We start from the raw sequence: 23382 nt of genomic DNA, 5'->3' as shown, positions 1-23382 counted from the left end.
AGTCACAGGCTTCCAATGTGTTAACCAAGGTGGACGTATCTTTGGCTTCCAGGTCATCTAGGTGGAAGTTTAAATCACCAAGAATAGTGAACTGAAATCTCCCGAAATAGGGCTCCAGGATCCTAAAAAGCTCGGGACAGAAATTGGTTCTAGGTCCTGGGGGTCTATAGACGAGAATTCCTGAGAAGGAGACCGAAGGAGAGCAGACAATACAAAAATATAGAGCCTCGAAAGGATCCGAGTGAACCGATAAAGACTTCACAGTACATGAGAGCGACACCTTGAAGAGGGAAAGGTCTCTTCATTCGTTAGACCTCGAGAGGGTTTTCAAATTCTATTTGGAGGCAACAAAATCCATTAGAAAAGCTGATCAATTGTTTGTAAACTATGACTCTGTTAGAACAGGCTTCCCAGCGTCTAAAATATCCATTTCAAGATGGATAGTATCTTGTATAAAGTTGGCCTACCAAATAGCAAATAAACCTCTGTTTGCCTTCCCTAAAGCTCACTCTACTAGGGGCAAGGCGGCTACGTTTGCATTTCTACACAATGTACCGATGGCTGAGATTTGCAAAGCTGCAACTTGGAAGTCTGTCCATAGGTTTACCAGACGTTACTGTCTGGATTCTCACTCCAGAGCAGATACCCAAGTGGGCCAGGCCTCTTTGAGGAATCTTTTCCAATGCTAACCTATTGGAGTCTGTATATGCCTTATGGCTACCATGTATATGGATGGTACTCTGTTTACTTGCCCGCAGGATGAGGGGATGGGCTTGCTATTCTATTTATGTGCTTATGACTATTGATGAGGATCCCCTGGAAGAGAAGGATAAGTTACTTACCTGTAATCCTAGTTCTCTTCCAGGGGTCAATCAAAGTCATAAGCAACCCACCCGCCTCCCCGGGTAAGTGAACATGATGCATACATCTCTTTGTAAAATGGTCTGCGGATATCCGCAAAGAACAATGGACCTAACTGTCACCCCTGAGGCATGATGGGAAGCTAGGAGTTTGTGGGTTGACTTTAATCTTTCTACACTAATGTTTCTACAATGTAGCCTATGTGCTGACAATGTGTTTTCATTCCTCCTTGTAGGTTTGTGATTTCTGTTATATATTAAAGCAGTGTTCAAATACTTTTTCTCCCTGCTTTATTAGAATGTTTTTATGTACAAGAGAATTTCTTGCAGCATTGCTCAGCATGACTATGGAAGGATGCATTGTGTGTATTTAAATATAATATATATATATATATATATATATATATATATATATATATATATATATAGAGTTACATATATGGTTTTCACATATATGTAATGTATTTCCGGGGTCCCGCACGTAGGCGGGAATATTCATGTGCTTATGACTTTGATGAGGGTACCGTTGGAAGAGAACTAGGATTACAGGTAAGTAACTTATCCAAATGGGAGATCACAACAATACTAATGCATAATAAATACAAGGTAGTATTCTAAATTCTTGCACTAACTGGTGTTCATTGGTCAGTCATCATGATCCTCCGTGACCAATTTGTGGGATGAATACAGTAGTAGTGGAATAGAATATTGGCAAGATGGAGTGGTAGAGGTCCCCAGGCTGTGTTGGAAGTAGCAGGGACAAAAGAAATGAGATGGGGTGATCAGATACGTTCAGTACAAGCAGATGGAGGGTTCTTTCCATCATATTGAGTTGACCTAGGTTCAAAAAGAGTAGAGGGAGCAAGTCAAAGGTGGAAATGTAGGGACAGTGTCATCGACAAACATAGGCAATAACTGTTCCCACAGACCGTGATCAGCAAGCGCATACAGGCACAAGACACAAGAGTAGGTAAAGTTCTGACCCGCAAAGCCCCTAAAAGTCGTGGCATTGGGGAGAAAAAAGTGACAGGTCTTGGGCAGGAGGAGCGGCTGCTACAATAAGAGTCCAAAACAAGGCGGCGCCGCCACTACCCAGTCCTCAAGCAAAGAAGATGCGACTGGTGACACGCAGCTCCCAATGGCTTCAGGATGGGAGCTGATCCCTTTGCTTCTTCACTGCTGCGGGGACACAGCGGTGAAGGAGCAAAGGGATCATCAGTGAAAGTCCATGCTAAACCTTTATAGTAGGCCCTGCGTACTGCTGGGGAAGAGGGACGGGTGGGGGACAGTCCCAAAACATGCAGACTAGTTGGTTCCTTCCTTCAGGGGGAGCGAATGGCATTGGCTCGAGGACCGATGGCGCGGGGGGGGGGGGGGGGGGGAAGTGCGTTGGAATAGGACTTGCACATCGGAGCGCTTCTGCTGTTTACCCCATCGGCTGGTGTCTGTAGGAGCGACAACCAGGTAGGTCGGATGAGATTTGACGACTCCACCATGGGGAAACCACTCACACCCCTCACCCACGATGGCGGACCTTCTCAAGTATCTGAGCGGCTTCATCTCTCCAGTGGAGAGGAGGGGCACACCGCTTTCTGGCCGCAAGCATGCACCCAGCCCTGCTTGGTCTTGTCCGGTCAACGATTCCAGATGAGCCCGGGTAAAAATCAGAAGCGGCCACCAGGGACCTGCCAGAGGCTTTCCTCCGATGGTTGGGGAGCAGGCCCTGGAAGGAGGAGAGCGCAGGTCTGGCCACAAAAACGTCCTGAAGACTGGTGGGGGTATGTGCAGCAGCATATGATACAAATGTATAATGTTACTTCCTCTATAAGGATCGGTTTGTAGCGTGTAGTGCTATAGATTCACGTGCCCACTCTCCTCCCTGTAAGTGTGGGGATCTTTTTTCAGATTTCTTTCCACAATGCACTTCCCTTTTCACAATGCACTTATGCGCTGTACTGTGTGCACTCGCCACTCCAGACTACTCTTACTTTCTGGATGAAGTCTAACATGGAGTGTATGCTCATGTTCGTTGCCAACTAAGGGTGGAGTTACACTCCACAAATGTCCAAGCCCAACACTCGATACCAGGAGTAAGCAAAGCATCTTCATGCTTTGAACAGAAGCTGGCAGGATAGCATTTTCCGTTCAGCCTGCTAAATAACTGGAGGTATAGATTAGTCCTATCATGAGTTGAGGGTTTAGTGATAATTTATCCAGTAAGTATAATTTTTGCAGCGTGAATCTTTCTGGATTCACTATGCTGTGCATTATTCCGCGGTCTTGTGGTTGGGTCCGGATTCGTAGTCTTTTCTTTGTTTTTTTTTTGTAGCCCAGGTGGGCGTCGGCGTCACACCCCTTTGGGTGTATTTCCGGTGACGTCGGCATGCTTCCTGCGGAAGCTCCCACTCTTGGGCGCCATCTTCAGATTCTTTTTTTCCGCGGTCGGGATCGTTCCCGTTTGGGCTCCAGACATTTTTGGAGAAAGAAGAAAGAAAATACAGAAAAGACGAGGAGAAGTCATCTGAAGACTACAGGGGACTTCATCGACGAAAAGCCGGCGAGGAGAAGGCGTTTTTCATCGAGATCATCGACGACCGTCGACGAACACGCGACCAGAGAGGCCCTGGACGCTCGATGATGGACAACACGCCGTTCAAGTTCTGCTGTAACTGCCACCACAAGTACGCGCAGAAGGACCAGCACCCGGTATGCAACCTTTGCCTACCGGTGGACCACGAAAGCAGAGACTGCAACGCCTGTTCCGCCTTCGCCCCGAAGACCCTTCGTGTGAGAGAGAGGCAGAGGGTAGCACACGCCACCCTGCAGGGGAAGGCCCCGACTCCGTCCCTCTACGAGCTGGGGATGTCCTCCGAGGAAGAAGACAACGCTGCCGCCGAAGACGACAGCTACACGGTCGTAGAGACCGATTACACGAAGACTTCTGACAAGGTAGGAGACTCTTCGGCCCCCAAGAACCCGAGAGACTCTGAGTCTAGAAAAATCGAGGGCAAGACCCCGAAAGCGCCGACGCCAAAAAAGGTGGCGTCCGCGACTACTCCCAGGCCCAGCGGATCCTCTGAGAAGGAGTCCCCGGCGCCGAGGGCTGCTGATCAGCAGAAAACGTCGAAAATCGTCCTCGAAAAGGATCGATCGACGCCGAGGGAGAAAGACCCGAAACTGACGACGACGACCAGAGACCCAAGATCCGGTCCGACGTCGAAAACTTCGACGCCGAAAGGTACGGCGACGAACCATCCGCCGAAAAGAACGGCCGACCCATCCGACGCGGAACACGCGGCAGAGATGGAGAAGAAGAGAAGGCGCCTCGAGGCCGAAATGGAGAACATCATGCAGCGGAAGAAAGATTTCGATGCAAAGATGAAGGCCTTCACGATCCCTCACAAGACCAAGCCACCGGTGGGGGAGGCAGTCGAGGAGGAGGAAGAGATCGCCGAAGTCGTCGAGGAACAAGACCAGGACGTCGAGGTGATCGACGACCAGGAGGAGTACGAGAATCCCTACGATAGTTACAACTATGGGGAGGAAGAAAGCAGGACAGACGCAGACTCGACACCCTCTGACCTACAGGAGGTAGATTACATAGATGTCGACACCGACAGCCCCGAGGAGGTGGTCGACACTTACCCCTCGAGGCCCTCGCCGCCGGACGACATCGGGGCCTACAACCCGGTGATACAGGCTGCCGCAGCAGCTTTCAAGCTCAAGCTCGACGAAGAGAAGCAGAAAGCAGACTTCCTTCTAGAAACATTGCTCCCAACACAAACGAGGAGCCAGTTCCTTCCAATGCTCGAGAGCGTCTTGGCTCAGGGGAAGGAAGCTTTCAGGGAGCCCGCAACATGCAAGGCAGTAACTCCCAGAACTGAGAAGAAGTACAAGCATGCCACTAAGGACCCGGCCTACATTCAGGGCACGGTCTCCGCAGACTCCATTATCACGGCCACAGCAAGGAGGAGGGCTAACGTACCCACTACCTCGGGCCCACCACCGGATAAGGAGAGCAAAAGGATGGATCTGGTGGGCAGAAGGATCGAACGGAATGCCGCGACCCACTGGCGCATGGCTAATTCCAACGCCCTGATAAACAGGCACATGTACCAAATCATGGAGGGACTGGGGCACTTGGTGAAGGACTTGCCCCAGGATGCCAGACAGAAAGCCGAAAAGCTGGTTGAAGAGGGAAAAAACGCGGCAAACTCTTGCCTTAAGACGGCCCTGGATGGGGCAGACACCGCCAGCAGGCTCATGATGATGGGCGTCACGGAAAGGAGGCACGCCTGGCTCAGGATATCCGGTTTCAAACCGGAGGTGCAACACAGCATCCTGAACACACCGTTCAACGGCAGCACGCTTTTCGGATCAACAGTTGATGAAACGCTCAGCCAACTGAAGAAAGATAACGAAACAGCAAGATCCATGGGAGCATTGCAGTTCAGAGGGAACAAGAGGGGCACCCCGTCACGGAGGCCCGGCGGGAGAGGCGGAAACCAGCCAGGTACATCACACCAGGCTTTCCAGCAAACGCACCAGGCAGACTCGCAGACTCAGCATGGTCATCAGAAGCAGTCCTGGCAGTACCAACAAAGAGGCCAGTCCTTTCGAGGTAGAAATGGACGGGGACAAAATAGAAGAGGGGGGCAGCAGCCCACCTCCAAGTGACTTCAAAAAAATCCGTGTGCCCACCCACAAAAAAGACCCCAGGGGGCAGCACGTACAGATGGGTCAAGACAAACTAGACACCTACGACCACATGACACCAGTGGGAGGAAGATTAAGATTCCACCTCAAAGAGTGGAGAGAAATCACATCAGACAAATGGATCCTCAACATTATCCAATTCGGATACTGCATAGAGTTGGAGGGGAGGCCAACAAGCAGAAAACCAAAAAGAAAGCCACTAGCAAGCAAGCAGCTGCAGTGCCTTCAGGAAGAAGCAAAAGAACTCCTGCAGAAGCAGGCCATAGAACGGGTACCCTTCAAGGAAAGAAACACAGGAGTATACTCAACGTACTTCCTGGTACCAAAAGTAGACGAAACAATGAGACCCATTCTCGATTTACGGTTCATGAACAAATTCATAAGAACGCAAAAATTCAAAATGACCTCCCTGCAAGAGGTGCTCCCACAATTGCAGATCGGGGACTTCATGGTCACAATAGACCCCAAAGACGCATACCTGCACATTCCAATGAACAGAAAGCACAAGCACATGCTCAGGTTCACCGTCGGAGAAAGCCACTACCAGTTCACGACACTGGCCTTCGGTCTAAAATCAGCACCAAGAGTTTTCACAAAGTGCCTCGCAGAAGTCGCAGCGCACCAAAGAAGGCAGGGGATACACGTATACCCTTACCTGGACGACTGGCTGGTGAAAGCAAACTCATACCAGAAATGCAAGCTGCACGCACATACAGTGACAAGCACGCTCATAAGCCTGGGGTTCTCCATCCATTGGAAGAAATCATCAATGGAGCCAGAACAAGTGAAGATCTTCCTGGGAGCACATATCAACACCTTACAGGGCAAGGTGTTCCCCAGCGAGAAGAGGGCGAGGGCCCTGGTGAAGGAAACTCGCCTCTACCGGAAGGGACAAGCTCGGACAGTGAGGACTGCGAGCAAGATCATGGGGATGATGGCATCATGCATCCACCTGGTACCGAATGTACGACTCCACATGAGACCCATTCAAGAATGGCTACAGGAGCAATGGTCACAATCTACAGGCAGTTGGGAGGATCTAGTGGTTGTAACGCACGCAGTGCAGAAGGAGATGACATGGTGGACCATGGAGAACATAGCAAGGGGAAAGCCTCTAACGCCCCCAACGCCAACAGTGACCATCACCACAGACGCATCCCTGAAGGGATGGGGCGCTCACATGGAGGAGCTCAAGGTGAGGGGTCTGTGGACACCAACAGATGCGACAAAGCACATCAATTACTTAGAATTGAAGACAATCTTCCTTGCACTGAAAGCCTTTCAAACAAGACTGTACAAACACAAGGTGTTGATACAAACAGACAATACCACTGCGATGTTCTACATCAACAAGCAGGGGGGCACACAGCCCCGCTTTCAACGCTGGCGCAGGAGATATGGAGATGGGCCATCCCTCTCAAGATAGACCTGCTAGCCATACACCTGCCAGGGAAGGACAACATACAAGCAGACTGGCTCAGCAGGCAGACATCGGCATCCCACGAGTGGGAGCTCAATGCTCAGGAGACAAGGCGCCTATTCGACAGGTGGGGAACTCCATCGGTGGACCTGTTTGCCACACGCCAGAATGCAAAATGCCAAAACTTCGCATCCAGGCAGCCCGAGGAAGGATCACTAGGGAATGCCCTATGGATAGATTGGTCAAGGACATTTGCCTACGCCTTTCCCCCGATACCACTGATGCACAGAGTACTGAGCAAATGCAGAGCGAGCAACATGACACTGATACTGGTCGCACCACAGTGGGCGAGGCAGACATGGTATTCGCAGATCATGGAGATGACACAGTGTGCACCCCACAGATTCAGCAGGAGGAAAGACTTACTCTCCATGCAGAACGGAGAGGTGCTCCACCCAGAGCCAGAGAACATGAGCCTAGTAGCGTGGCTCCTGAGGACATAGAGTTCGCACATTTAAGATTGCCAGAAAGTACCCTGAGGGTACTTCGGGAGGCAAGAAGACCTAGCACTCGGAAGTGCTATGTTGCGAAATGGAAAAGGTTCACAATATGGTGCAGACAAGAAAGACTTCACAATAAAATAAAGAAGGACTCCACAGTGCTAAAGTACCTGACGCACTTGCTAGAGAAGAACCTTAGCTCATCCTCCTTGAGAGTTCACTTGGCAGCGATAGTCGCCTACACAAGGGGAGAAACTTGCAGGAGTTTCTTCACATCACAGGTGGTGAAGAGATTCCTAGAAGGAGCGAAAAGGATCGCACCACCCAAGCGGGTGCCGCCACCTGCATGGAACTTAAACGTAGTCCTAACGGAACTCATGAAGGAGCCCTTTGAACCAATCCACAAGGCGTCCTTAAAGATGCTAACTATGAAAACAGCTTTTCTGGTTGCAATAACGTCCTTACGCAGAGTAAGCGAGCTTCAGGCTCTGACGCTACAAGAGCCCTACATACAAATACACAATGATAGAGTTGTGATGAGGACTGACCCACACTTCATGCCGAAGGTGGTATCTAAATTTCACATGAACCAGTCTATACAGATACCGAGTTTTTTCCAAAAACCGACAACTGCTGCAGAGCGAGCTCTGCACACCCTGGACGCCAGAAGGGCAGTCATGCACTACATTGAGAGGACGTAGGGACACAGGAAAACAAAACAGTTCTTTGTGTCATTCGCCAACAGTTACATGGGAAAGGCAGTAACCAAAAAGACCATTGCACGATGGATCGCACAGACAATTCAACTCTGCCACAAGCGTGCAGGACAAGAGCTAGCAGAGGGGACACGTGCCCACTCCACTAGGAAAAAGGGGGCTACAATAGCCTTCCTGGCTAACACACCCATACAAGACATATGCCTGGCGGCAACATGGGCTTCGGTGCACACGTTCACGAAGCACTACTGTGTGGACATACAGATGAACAAGGAAGCTCAAGTTGGACAGAAGGTGCTACAGCACATATTCAATACCCAACGCTCATCTTCCACCCAACCGCCACAGAGATGAGAAACCGCTACAAAATCTATGCACAGCATAGTGAATCCAGAAAGATTCACGCTGCAAAACGAATAGTTTTCTTACCTGTCGGTGTAGTTTTGCAGCTTGAAGATCTTTCTGGATTCACTAGCGAACCCACCCACCTCCGCCAGAAAGATGAGGCTGGAGAGAGAAGAGGTGGAAATAGAAAAGTGGAAAAGACTTTGAAGGTACAAAGCGGTAAAATATCACCTGAATAGAACATTGCCATTACTTCGGAAACGAAAGAAACACGGAAAAAAAGAACCCGAAGATGGCGCCCAAGAGTGGGAGCTTCCGCAGGAAGCATGCCGACGTCACCGGAAATACCCCCAAAGGGGTGTGACGCCGACGCCCACCTGGGCTACAAAAAAAAAACAAAGAAAAGACTACGAATCCGGACCCAACCACAAGACCGCGGAATAATGCACAGCATAGTGAATCCAGAAAGATCTTCAAGCTGCAAAACTACACCGACAGGTAAGAAAACTATTCGTTCTTGCACACTGGATTTCTTTTTTCTAGAGTTTGTCGTTTTCTATTTTTGAGTGTAAACATTCTCTGACTTCAGAGTGGGGATCCTCTGGAGACAGCTAACATGGCTGAATTAATCATATCATGTTTCACATTGGGATTTTTTCGAACATAATTAATCCTTTTCTCCAGTTGCTCTGTCTCTAACCACAATCTTAGATTTTTGACTGTTAATTACAGGAACTCCTTGAGCTCCTGCCAGATTCGATAATTTTCCAAGCAATACAGGAGTTTCACCATCCTAGCTGCAGAAATGTTTGTGGGGGACGATTCAGGGAGCCATGTCATGTTACAAGTCTTGGGCAGTGCCAGTAGAAAAATGCCTGAGGTAGATCTCCCGCCAGTGATGTGGTTCATTGTCTGTGTACTAGCCATTATAGAAGAATTTTGCATACGGGCAGGAGTCTCTCGGAGGCCCATGAATGAAAGATATATGAAGGTGAAATTTGTAGAGCCTAAACTGGAACTCTCCTCTAGATAAAGGAAAAACCTAAGCCATCTGCACGTGAGTCTTAAATCAAGAAAATCCCTTTGAAATCGATCTCCAGATCCCAAGCTACTTTTCACTGTATCCACAGATCTTGAGCACTGAGTGAGCCGCCTTTGTAGTTACAGCCACATTTGCATGGCGAGTGTTATCTCTGGTACGTTGCCAATATCAACTTCTAAACCATTAACACCTTCATTCATTATACCACCCCACAGTCGTCTGCAGCACAGAACTGTGAACCAATTTTTGTCATTGGCCTCCAATGCTTACAACAATTAAAACATTTATTAGAGAAAAGCAGGGACAGAAGCACTATAAGAAGCAAATTAAAAAAAGGCTACAGAAAGGCAGAGGTAAAGAAAAAAGAAAAGGTGCTAATAATAAAAAGTAGGCAGATAGAATTCGACAACAGATGTAGAACTTAATTTCTGCTGTGAAAACCCTTCAACCTGACCACATATTGAACCATTATGCTCAGATTACATTAATTTTACTTGCAAGATTTTTTCGGCAAAGGTACCAAGCGTCAGCCAACCTCCAAGCAGAAGAAGAATTGATTCAAGTGTGGAACAGAGGAGAGAAAAAAAAAACATAATTGAATCCTTGTGAGCTGTAATATGAGAAATATTCCTGGGCACTATGTCAACTCAAATTACTTCGATATCCAGTTCTAACAGGTGTAGATCGTTATGACAATTCTGTTGTCCCTAAGGGTGTTCCCATCTCGTTCCTCAAAGACCACCGCCCTCATTATACTCAATCTTAAACCTCGAGCCCAAAATGTTTATAGAATTAGCTCACCTGTGCTGAAGATAACCGAGGAGTGTATGTTCTTAGAATTACATGCACATTATGCAGAAAAAAACATCCGTTTTTTGTTTTTTTGTAACCGTTTTTAAAATTATTTTATTTTGCTTACAAGGGAGACACTTGGATCACAGCTCACATAATACATTGTCTTAGTGCAGTTGTCCCTTCCATGTACATGTAAATGCTACAATGAGCTCTCCATTTAACCCCCGACTCTTGGTTCGTATTGGGGCTGTCCCTGACTGATTAAATGCGTTCTTCAACGTTGACACTGCAGACCATTGTCCTGAGCCAAATACCAAAGGGTAGCGTGGAATCCCGTCTCCAAAATCTTACAATGTCTCGTTTTTCCAGAGAGCTCAATCCCTCATATATCTCCCACCTCCCCCGCCCCCTCCTCCCCCAAGTCTTCCAGTAACCCCAGAAGGGTCATTCTGGATGAGGGACTGACCAGTTTGGCCAGCACCTCTAACAAGGTGGTGAACACCCTAGACCAATATTGCGATATAACTTAAGCGTCCGTCGTCCACCCTCCAGATAACAGGAAAAGAGTCTCCCTCCTCAGTACAGGCACAACATTTGAGGGACCGGATATGATCTATACACTAAATCCTCTATGGGGTGAAGTAGACTCAGTTCAACAAATTAACTTAAATCAGACTGAGTTTAGAAGTAATCATAATTGCAGATGGGGCCATTTTAGCCTCTTGCCACACGCTATCGTCCAGTAACCAAATCCAACCTTCCCATTCCCGCCTATGGGCAGGGAGTGCATTACTGACTAAAGCTCTGTAGATGCATAAAGTTCTCCCTTTACCCAGTGGGCCCAGAACTTCCTTTCCCTCTAAGAAGTTAAATTTCGTAACCTCTCGTAACTCTTGCTGGTGTACCTCTAAGTCATTTCACAGCTGAATATATTGGTAGAACTGCAGCCTATTTAGGTAAAACCCTTCCTGCAGTACTGAAAAGGGTTTCATGAAGCCATCCACCCAGACATTACCCAGTTTGGAAATGCTGATAAGGTCCTATCTTCCAAAACCGCTAATTATTTGCACTGTTTAAGCCATGTATCCACTCACAAAGGTGTCTCCAGCGTCTGATTCTTATTGCACTGCATCCATCCAAGTACTACCCTCCAACATTGAAGTACTATTTTCTTTATCTCAGGAGGGAAGTCGGGCACAAGGAAGTCTGAGGCAGGATTGCCATAAAGAAACCCCAGTCATGAGCAGCCCCTACCCTTTGTTTAGCACTATTATGTGAGAGTCCCGGTAGTAGAGCTTGGTGTTTGCAAATTCCATGTCACTTTCCGAGGCTGATTAGTTTGTGATTGTGATTGTGATTGGGTTCTTATATAGCGCACTACCACTCCAAGGAGTATCTTGGCGCTTCAACTCCTAGTTGTCAAATATATGCTGAGAGATTATGGTGGTGAAAAATCAAACACGGAGAGGGTCATAGCAACGCTTAATAACCTGATTCTGACAGAGGGTAGATCCAGGTTTTTAAGGCTTTCCTAAAGCTGAGTTCAGTTGTACTTTGACGCAGGGACAATGGAAGGTGATTCCAGGCTTTCGACCCGATGACTGCAAGGGATTTCCCTCCCTTGGTCGTTAGCCTAAATCTGGGAACATGAAGCAGATTAGTTGTGGATGACCTAAGGGTTCGTCTCGGCTGGTAGGGTTTAAAATACTTCCTCAGGTACAGCGGGCCTTGTTGGTGATAGGCTCTGTAAGTGATGGTAAGTACCTTAAAAAGAATGCGCTTATGCACCGGAAGCCAATGCAGTGCATCCAGTGCTGCCGATGCCGAGGACTTTCTGGGCAGTTTCAGGACAAGCCTGGCGGCTGCATGCTGGACCATTTGCAGTCTGTGCAGGGCTGATTTATTCAGCCCTGCATACAGATTGTTACAATAGTCCAGTCTGGAAGTTATGAGCGCTACAGCCACTGTCCGCCTGGCGCTCATAGGGAGAAAATCAAAGAATTTCCTAAGGCTTTTAATAGTTCTAAAACAAGCCCCTGCTACTTCTTTGGCTTGTAGATTGAAAGACAAAGTGTTGTCAAACTTGATACCCAAGTTACGAACAGCATTAATTGTCTTGGAAGGGGCTTCCACCATTTCCGGCCACCAGTCCTGTGGTGAGAAACAGTTATTGAGGCCAAAAGGGACGATCTCCGTTTTTGCTGAATTACATTTTAAGTGATTTTGAGTCATCCACTCAAATGTTGCTGATAGACAATCTTTCCGCGTTTGTTCGGCATTAGTTTGGTTCTTATCAAGGGTCAGCACCAGTTGGGTGTCATCAGCATAGGCAATTGGAACTTATTTCCTCATTTAACATCAGTACAACAGGGGTACCATATAAAGGTTGAATAGGGTTGGGCTCAAGCTTGAGCCCTGTGGCACCCCAGAGCTCAGGAACTTTTCCTCAGAATGAAAATTGCCTAGCATGACAGTTTGCATTTATCCATCCCAATGCATGGAGTTTGGTTGGCCCAAATGAATGCATTTCTAAACCATTTCAGTGGGATGGGGAAGAGGAAACCTTTGTAGACCATATCAGAAATCAGAACCTGCAGATTATAATCATTTTGTATGGGGCTATGCCGCCCAGAGTATTCAGGGTCAGGTCAGTCCAAACGGCCAGCTCCCCATTCGTCCTGGCAGTTAGTGGGAGAAGGTTAAGGTCCCATGTTTGTATTGGATCAAAGACCACATGGACCCCAAGATATTTAAAAATCTCGGTGGAGAGCGAGTTGAAACTTCCAGTATGTCTACCCAGGGTTGCCCCCTGATCAGGACAAATGTGGACTTAGACCTGTTTACCTTTAGCCCTCATGCCTTGTTAACAGAGCTTGTGCATTAAACGATTGCCTGTATATTGTGGATTGCACATGTGGAGAGAAGTATATCGTCCACCTGCCGCATTATGCATCTTCTTTCCTGCTTATAACCAGAATTTCCTGTACCTGTGTTTGACATTAAATCTGTTCCACCAATGGCACCATCAACAGGGCGAATTAGGGGGGAATAAGGGTTCCCCTGCCTAGTGCCCCTATGATTTGGGAAGAGCTTGCAAAGAATTCAAATTAATCTGGGACTGAAACCCATCCTTGTCAACACTCCAAACAGGAAAGATTAATCCAAAGGAAGCAGATGCCTTTTCAGAGTCAATGAGAAGGAGGGCTGTGGGATTCTTAAGGATCAACGGGTGTGATCTAGAAACGTGGAGTCGATGAATGTAGTGCCTAGTGATAAATGTACTTTGGTCTTGGTGGTCTTGGTGGACTGGGGATTAATCAACAAGTCTTTTTACCAAACATTTTTCCGGAATATTGGTTTTAATGTTAAGGGAAATTGGGTGAAATTAGTCGCATATGTCAGGGGGCCGGACAGGTCTTGGGATGAGGACTAGAGGGTAAAGGTCATATTGTTTCTGGAAGCCTTCTGGTAAATTCATATTGCTAATATTCATGGCATCAATTACCTTAATTTTCTCCTGTTTTATAATGGGGTGCTCCAGTTTTTCTCTTTCGGGCCTGATTAGGTGGGCAGAGGGAAATCTGTGATGAACAGAGTTGTACATTCACATTCCAGATGTTCTTGCTTGGTATACAGTGTTGTGTAATTATTAGCAGAGACCGTGGCAATTTCCAGTGGGGTGGCAGTCAGCGTAGCATTGGGGAGTCTGATTTTTGGGATTGGGCTGGGTGACATGTCCCTGATGGTGAACTAGCAATATGTTCCTGGTGGTAGCCAATGCAAGAGCTTACTTGCTTTGTCGCCCAATTCATAGGCCCTTGTGGTTGAAGCTTGCCGCCGCCTGTTTAGTTCATTTAGGTATAGTTATTGGAGATCCTCTTGGGCTGCATACAGGCATTGCAGCACTTTAGGGATAGCCTTCTGAATGCTTTGACACACTAGTTCCAACAACACAGCTTCTAACTCAGAGATAACTTGGTCCCTCTCTGTTTCCTCCCGCCTCAGGAACGCTTTTGACCTGCCATGCCGGGTGGCCTTACTCGCTACCCACACAGCCCCAGGTGAGCCAACCAAGTGAGTGTTGACTTTGAACTACAGTCTCAGCTTTGTTTCTAGATATATTCCGTATTTGTAAGATGTCAGCCATTGAGCCTGTACATAGATTGTTCTTCTTCCTGGATTGCCCAATTAAAATCTCTAGGGGTATGTAATCAAAGGTGCCGCACTGCAAAATATGGGCCTGGTTTGTTATCTTCATGTCAGTGCCAAGATAATTAAATAATCAGTTCGGAAACTGGTCCTATGTGCTGCTAAGTTGTGCATGTATTCTTTGCCTGGGGGTTCCAGATTTTCCATATGTTGCATATCTCTAAGTCCGACACCCAGTCGTCAAGCATGAAGTGCAGGTGCCTGCTTGGCGGTATAACTATAGTGGTCATTGTCTCAACACATGGTTGCTTTAAAATTGACATCCACTATTGTGATCCCCTGATAAAGGGCACCCAGCAGCATTTTCAGGTCAGTGTTTTTCCTGACTTATTGCAGGAGAACGTATACACTCGCTATATAGTAATGTCTGCCCTCCATACTGGCATTTATATAGTGATAAGTCTACCTGCTCCTGTGCTACCTGTAGTTGGAAAGATTTTTGGTGAAAAATGTTGTGCTCCAGAAAGGGTGATGACTCCTGGGGCGGGACCCTTACCGGAGAACATGGCTACACCTCTTTTGATAGTCATTAAGGCAGTTCATGTTCCTAGATTGTATCTTCAGGGAAGCCATAATCAAACATGGATTCATAGGTCTACCTGAAAATCGTGTGTCCCACTGGTAAGCTATATGTTCATAACTGAGAATATCGCATACAAACGAAATATTTAGCATGTTTCTAGGACTGAAGCATCTGTCATCCAGGCAAAACGCATAAAATAGGACTATAAATCTGGGACATTCCCACCACAACCTAATTAAGAATGATGGGTATTAATAGTACTTGTGCTGCTGGCCTGACAAGTCATTGTTCTTCTGGTGATTACGTGGAAGCATCCTGCATGTGAGGTTGCTACTTTGCCATCTTTCTAGTTCAAGCTGTTGCTCATATCTGGTTCCTCCAATCCCCCTATCCACCTTCAAGTTGGCTCGTTGCCGGGAAGGGCCCTATCCAGCTTGAACCCCCTCAGCTCCAGACAATTCTGTAATACCCTGTCCGCTGTTCTGCTGCCAAGTGGGTCTCCTGTGCTGGGGACAGCCTCCAGTTGGTCTATCAGTGCCATTCCAGGCCCACGAGAACCCCCAGCTTTGAACGGAGTTCAACTGACACTGCCCCCTTTCTTTTGTGGCTATTCCTTGCGGCCTCATGCTTGTTGAAGAAAGAGGAAGCGCAGGAGTTTGATTGGAAGTAAGATGAACATATATTGTATTTTCAGGTCTCAATGTTTGCTTAGCCACATCGAGTGACTTCTATTGTTTTTGTACCCGATGTGTATAGTCTGGGAAAATTTGGGTGCAGAAGGATTGAAAGTTCAAGAATGCTTTACCTCTTAACTCTGACGAGCTTGTCCTTATCTTTGTAGTTTAGGATGTGTACAATCGTCGGGAGCAGGGGTGAGGCCTCCAGCTTGGCACCACTTTATCAGTGCTCTTTGAAGCGTCTGAAGGCTATCTATACGATATTGCATTCGAGAGCTTGCCGGTTTGGACCAAAGACCTGGTACAGTCTTTAATGAACCTCTCTGGATTATTTCCTTCGTACTCTCTGAGATGCTGATGAAGCTTAGGTTATTTCTTCTAACTCATCCCTCTGCATCTTCAGCAGAGGCTTCAAGTGTGACGGCTGAGGCTGACGCAGTAAAGTTGATCTCGCAGGCAGAATCTTCTATTTCCTATATGTGGCGCTCTGTTTTGGTGACTCTGCAAGTTTGTACGTCTTGGCAGAGTAGCGCTACATCGGCCATTTCACAGATGTTTGTCTCTAGTGCTTGAGAAGAGGACTGGATTGCTTGAAGGATGGCTTCCATGGATGATGCCTCAGCAGGCTTGGAGTCTTCTTTGGATCACTGATTCTTTGCCTGTGACTTGGCATAACTGTTCAGAATTGTCTTAGTGGCTTGCTTGACTTTTCCAATCCTGACTTGTTGAACCAGCGCCCACCATTATCCCTGGACTCCTCTCAGCTATTGTGTGGGTATGAGGCACACAATCCGGTGCATTCCCCACTCGTCAAAAAAACAAAATTTTCCGCTTTGAGGGGGGTGACTTTGATTGTTTTAATGGTCTCCTCCAGTCCCTCACTAGTTGGCCATGTTGGTCCGTTATGGTCCTGTTTAAGAGCCACTTACATTAGGTCCTTCTTGCATCGGACCTTATTGTACACTGCTGTTTGAAAATGTATCTCAGTGACCCTATTCAATGCCGAGAAGAAATTGTGGTGACAACTCTGTCCAGGAAATTAGCAATCTGATGTCTGCATCGCAATAGAGGAGAAATTTAGACAAACTGGTAGTAAAAGGTGCCTACTACACATCAACTATCAGAGCAGCAAATGCATTGATTCTTTTAGGAAGGCATGAGAGAAAGGTCTGGGAAATAGCAACAGTAAAATGTTTCCTACAAGAAAATAGCAAGATATTGGAAGGGAAGCTGGCTTTCAAGCATTTTAAGTGGACAATTGTTAAAGTGGCAGATGCTTTCTATAAAGTTTGTGATGCAAATTAAGATCAAGAATCCATGCACAATTGAGTATGTTTCTTATCTGTAAATATTTCAAATATCTACAGAAAAACGTTTGTTGAAACGCTCAGTGCATATAAATGAACACAAGATGCCAAAGCATCATTCGTCCTTAAAGCAGCCTATATAGTCATTTGCACTTACATGCAGCCAAAGAAATCAGCAATTTAATTTGTAAATATCATGTCCTTGGCTGAAATGACCCCTGGCCGAGAGGCATTCAAAATGTGTTGCATGACCTATTTAATATATTACATGTTTTATAGAGCGGCATCATTGTTAAAATCCAACTCCACCCAATATCTCTTTTAAGGTGGGAAAGGGAGACTGGTCCTTTAGACCCTGAAATTGACCGAAGTGGTATGGAAAAGTTGGGCTCAACAGCTTCTGAAATTGGGAATCACTTTGGAAATCATATCGGTCTTCTCCACAGCCACCCTTTATGCCAAAAATATTGTGGGTCACATCTTTTTTTGTTTTTCTGAGGTTCGGACTGTATTAGAAAAATAGGTGTAAAGCTTGTCCCAAACTGGAACACTTTCATAGTGCATACATTGTTGGCTGCTATTAAGTTAATAGTAACAAATTGCCTGAGGGAAATTCAAATGACTGATCAATCCAGAGAACGTCATCAAGGGCATACCTCTTCTGCCACAGCAACCAGACATTACTGCTACAATGGATATTTCTCCGAACCAACCAGGGCACATACAGGCCCTTGGTAGCCACGCCCACGCCCTTAAAGCTTTCATACACATGGTTCACAACAAGTCCTGTCCCTTTAAATGTTCTACATCAAGAAACACTGTGGTGCAAAGACATGAGCTTTTTCAGTGAGAAAAAGCAATGAAATATTTAGGCTGCCAAATGTCAGATTGATCTGTTAGTGGCACAAAATGTGTAAGCAACTATGGAGCAGAATACATAAGCAGGGCTTCAAAAGATTATTGCAGGGATATTAAGAGTACAAAACTGTTGCCTCCTTTTGCATCTATGTGACAAAATCACTATTCATTTGAACAGTGAAAATAAAAAATTGTCATACCTCACTTACAAGTTCACATAGAAGGGATAATGTTAAGGTGGAATTATCATTGATCTTAGTAATACCCATTTGGATCGAGAATGCATGATTCTTCTGCAGATATTGGGCAACTGCCTTCTGCCTTTCAAAGCTCATCCTTTGTCATTATACAGAGACATGGGCAGAGTTCACCACCACAGTGCTAGTTATCCGAATCTGATTGTCTGGTTTCCGAGGGCGCAGACTGATTATGTATGCCTGCATAGGAACATTGTTACGGTCCAGGGCTTGTGTTCATGGCTGATGTACATGGCATAACATGGAAGTAAATTAGTCACTGTTTCTGGTGCTAATGCACAGCTTTTAATACAGTTCCCTGTAAAACATTGTGTTGTTTACATTCTCTAAATCTTCACAACTTATTTCTATTAGAGTGCTCCTTGCTGCAGATTCATGTGATAGAAAGAAACTGGACTTTTCTCTAATCCAATCTTGATAGGCTTAAAGGCGTGCATCCAAATTTTCCACCAAAATAGTCCCTCTACTTTAGAAATCGATGTGGCTCATTCAAGATTAGATGCATTTCTTTTCTAGGCAGAGCCAACGCAGTACTTGCACTGTCTCTTTGAGATGTATATACTTTGTGGACTGAGAGCCCACCCATTTCATTTGTTTCTTGGAGTGTCCTTTAAAAAACCTAGCTTCCAATTGGCTAATCTTTACTATTTGTTCTTCCATTCCTTGGGTTGACCCCCCCCCCCCCCATGGAGCACCACCCCACTACTTGTAGCCTTACACTTGTACCATGTAGGAATTTTTTTCAGGACTCCTTTTTTCTTAGTTTAACAGCACTTTTCACACAAATTCTAATTTTCACTCACTCCTTGGTCTGCACACGCACGAATGCATGCAAAGCCATAGTTGTCTTAGTGCTGGCTGTGCGGGCTCAAAGCCATACTCTCTGGTCTCTTGACACCTGCAGCACGATGCAGTCGCAGCCTTCTTGCCTCCAGCAGACTCACTCGGTACAAAATGGCTCACGTTCGCTCGCCGTTCTGGCCTCGCACCGCCCCACCTTCCTGCTGCTAAACACATCCCCATTCTGCTTCCGGGGAACAGCTCACTTGCGGGTCTGGGTATGTCCACCATAGTCTTCTCAGTAACGTTAGGCATGCCACAAGGTACCACCCTTACATAAACCAACAGACGGCTGATGCATACATTACTTAAATCAACACAAGGTAAATCTGTCTACTTTATTGGCATATATAAACAAAGGTTGTAATCTTTTATAACATGACAACTAAGAAAAATGCGAGAAACCGGTGACCTCTGTATCTTCTTTATCTCTGATGTAATCTCAGCTGTTGTCTGATGGTGACTTGTCTGTCATCTTGGAAGAGTATTTGCTATGTTGTTCCTCTAGTGCAGTGGTCTTCAAACTGGGGGGCCGGCCCCCTAGAGGGGCCGTAAGTGATTGTGGCTAAAAGAAGCATTGTGCTGCTAACAGTGCTTTGTTTTAAACTAAAATAAAAATGAGCGTCACGAAGCCGCTCTGTAATGGCCTGTCACTAACATGTTTTGTCATGTATATCCTAGCTGGGAGATGGTGTCAAAGAGGAAGGGACTTCATTTATTCTTTAAACCCCTCACCCCCACTTCTAATAGTCACACTGTGGATACTTGTAAATGTTAGTAAGGCCTGCCTGACCAGAATAGTATGTTTGGTAATCATGTATTTGATTGCCTTTTTAAAACAATAACAGAACGTAATTGAAATGTTTAAATATGTATAGACCTATTTAAACATTGCCAATTGAATAAAATAATTGTGAAAAATTCTGTGGGTGGGCAATAATTCTTTTACCTGGGTCCGGGGGGAGGGGTTGCATTAAATAGCTTAGTGTATTTTTAGATCTTTTGCCTGCCTCACTTTAAAGATGAGCTGTCCTGTTGACTTTGGTATTTGTTGCTGTCTTTAGTTTTTTGCCAGGTATTTATCATCAGTGTGAGAAAGTGCCATCTTTCTTACATTGGTATGCCCCCACTTTTTGCTGAACTGCTGATGTGCTTTGACTGAGTGTGCCCTGGGCTCCTGCCAACCAGGTGCCCAGGGCCTGTGTTCCTTCCCTGAAGCTGTATTGAAACAAAACCTAATTGGCATCTCTGGCCACCTATTAGCCCATAGTAAATGGTACCCTAGGTGGCCAAGGCCTGGTGACCAGAGAAGACCCCTACGGGCTGTAGCTCTTATTGTGCCACCCTTAGGGGCCCTGTACCCTGACACCCACACACTGCCTTTGCAGGCTGAGTGTCTAGGTACAGAACTAAACAGTCGACATGGCACACATCCCTGTGTGCCATGCCCACAGAACCCACTGCCCTGGCATACTTCAGTCACCCCTCTAGCTGGGTGACCAATGCCAGTGGTGTGGGCACAGGTGCATGAGCCCTGTGCCCCTACAGTACCCAGAGCCATTCCTGGGCACTGTAAGTGCAGTGATGCCATTAAGAGTATATGGTGCTAGGAGGTTGTCATTACAAACTCCACAGCACCATAATGGCTACACGGACGACTGACAAGTTTGATACCAAACTTCTCAGCACTTTAAACCCGCACTGATGCCAGTGTGTGATTTAATGTAAAATGCACCAGAGGGCATCTTAGAGATGCTCCCTGAAATCCTACCCTACAATCCATGTCTGTTCTGAGTGGCTGCAGTGGCTGCCACACAGCAGACATGTTGCTGGACCCCCGGGTGGAGAGCCCCCCGGTCTCCTGGGCCTGCAACAATGCACATCCTGGGCAAGGTGCTAGGACTCCTCCCCCAGGATGGGCAGGGGGAAGCTTCAAAGGCATGCTGCCTCTGTGAGCTTCTCCAGACCATTTGCTGTACTCAGCAACTGGCCTCCACTAGTTCCAAACCCCACTCTGGTCGGAAGACTTGCGGGGAAACCCCACGTCAGGAAGGGGGGTGTGCCAAACCCCCCCCCCCCCCCCCCCCCCCTCCTCAGGTGGGAGAGGCGAGGTGAAGCACGACCCCGGGCTCCGGCCAGCTTGAAGATTGTGAGCCTTGCCCAATCACAGCTAGGCTCCTGCCCCCCTCCCACAGGAGAGGAGCAGGCTAGGGGGTGTACCCACCCCAGGACAGGGACCTATTGGTCCCTGCCCTTGCCCTACCTGTAACGCCCCTAAATGTAGTATTTAGTGGCACCCAGAACTTTCCTTCCTCAGATCCCGATAAGGAAAGAAGATCAAGAAGACCCGCGTGCAGCTGCTAACAGAACGACACCCACTGACTTGTCCCCAGCCCTACCGGCCTGTCGATCCTGGAACATGCTTATTCCCTACGACTCCTGCGGACAGCAACCTTGGGACACCCGGAGGACTTGCCTGCCTTGAACCTCGTAAAGACTGGGACTCCCATAAGCAGAGGCTCTGCTTCAACAACCAACCCCTGGTGCCAGCCAGGAAACTCGTGACCTGCCCACTCTGCACCCGCCGAGCCCGGCCCATGCCCGAGTGATGCAAGACCACAAGGACGTTCCCCGGCGACTGGGACCCGAAGTCCAGTGCCCAAAGACCCTCCTCGACGAACCAGACGACGCCTGTAGCTTCAGAACCAGGGACCCCTCCAACCGCGACCAGCCGAGGGTAAGATTTCCAGACACCCAAATACACCCCTGCACCCTGCGACCCCCTGTGCCTCCCTTTGGGGTACCTACCTCTTCTCCAGGATCCCAACTTACCTCTCGAAGTGGTGGTCGCACCTGAAGAATCACCGTCCCCGAGTCTGAAGCCTTTGTTCCCTTTTTACCTTTCCCATTGAATAACATGGAGCGCCCAACGCCTCAAAGGCACCCTGCATCCAGCCGCCCGAGTGCCCCTGGCAGCGCAACCTGTGCCCTGTCTTACTTCCCCATTTGCCCTGAGCAAGTGACCAGGAGCCCAGCTCTCACAGCCGTGTGGCCTGCTAGCCAGCAGCCACCAACCTGAGGCACCCTGCTCCTCATTGGATAACATTGGGCCTAACTACCTCTGCACCCGGCTGCCCCTGTGCCGCTGAGGGTGAACCAACTGTACCTACCTGACCCTGGGGGACCCCTGAGTATATGCCCAGAACCCTAACTTCCCCAGCCGAGTACTCACCTGGAAACCGGTAAGTCACTTACCTGCCATTGGATAACATTGACTGGTTTGACTCGAAAAATCTTCTAAGTGTGAAGTTTTGAAAACTTAAAATATTCCCATAAAATCAACCGAATTCCGAAGTACTCACCTGTGACCTCACAAAATGTCTTGCCTTTCAGCAAAGTACTCATCTGAGACCTCTCATATTGAGAACAGTATATTTTGATACCTGTTGGTTCTAAAAATAAAACAACTATATCTTTGATATAAAAACAATTGGCCTGGAGTTCAGTCTTTGAGTGTGTGAAACGTTTTGCTGACTGAGTGTGTACAACAAATGCTTTACACTGTCCTCTTGTACTGCCTTACTGCTCGACCAAGCTACCACTTTAGAGAGTAAGGTCACACCTGGCTTTAACCTCTGTTATACCTCTGGGGTTTGTGGACTCTCTACACCCTGTACCATATCTTGGTCCAGGATATATAGAGCCACTTTCTCACAATCAGGCAGTAGATGGATGTGATTTTTTTTTGTCTGAAGCACTCCCGAGTTCATGTTGCTCTACAGACAGACAGATCAGATTATAGAGGTAAATTGGCAGAATGCATGCAGGGAGCAGATAGTGCACTCCCCTTAGCCTACTCCGGACCTTGGGTTGCCACTGCCATGGTTGCATAGCAGTTGGAAGTCTACTGCTTCTGCCTGTTGTCCTCCTCCTCTTTGAGCTCTGATTTCAAAGCACATTCACTGCAACTTCCCAGGGACTGTGAGGCATTTCTTTCCTGCCCACTCACACCCCATCCCAGCCCACACACAAAGAGCAGCAGAGGTTATGTCTTGGTGTCAACCATGTCCTGCTCCCTAAGGAGATGACATCACCACACCATCCACCCCGACTGTGAAGGGGTCTCTAGCCGCCGGCTCCAACACACCACAGATAAAGTTGAGTCTGTGCCGTACTTGCAACCTACTTTGACAACTTTGGAAGGAAAAGGTGCTGCTTTGTTAATTTGGACATTGTATTAAGTTCTCCACTCCTCAGTCACGCAGTCTATCAGTTTAAAGCACTCTTAGTATCTGGTTCCTCTCACTGCTTTTTGCT

General features: G+C 47.2%; 1 protein-coding gene across 5 annotated transcripts in view; it reads left to right on the top strand.

Moving 5' to 3' along the window:
* The window catches only part of NRF1 (nuclear respiratory factor 1), a 547404-nt gene that overhangs the window by 519319 nt on the left and 4703 nt on the right, over positions 1–23382 (top strand). For 2 of the 5 annotated variants that reach the window (XM_078677613.1, XM_078677624.1), the window contains one exon: positions 14400–14468. The exons of 2 other annotated variants lie outside the window; for them this stretch is intronic. In XM_078677613.1, the coding sequence (XP_078533739.1) occupies positions 14400–14468 (69 nt within the window). The remainder of the gene's footprint in view (positions 1–14399; positions 14469–23382) is intronic. One more of the 5 variants, XM_078677634.1, reaches the window with a different exon arrangement.

Source organism: Lissotriton helveticus, chromosome 1_1 (genome assembly GCF_964261635.1).
Source record: "Lissotriton helveticus chromosome 1_1, aLisHel1.1, whole genome shotgun sequence".
In the NCBI taxonomy this organism is placed as follows: domain Eukaryota; kingdom Metazoa; phylum Chordata; class Amphibia; order Caudata; family Salamandridae; genus Lissotriton; species Lissotriton helveticus.
Note: the sequence above shows the minus strand (reverse complement) of the source record. Positions and strands in the feature narration are given on the sequence as shown.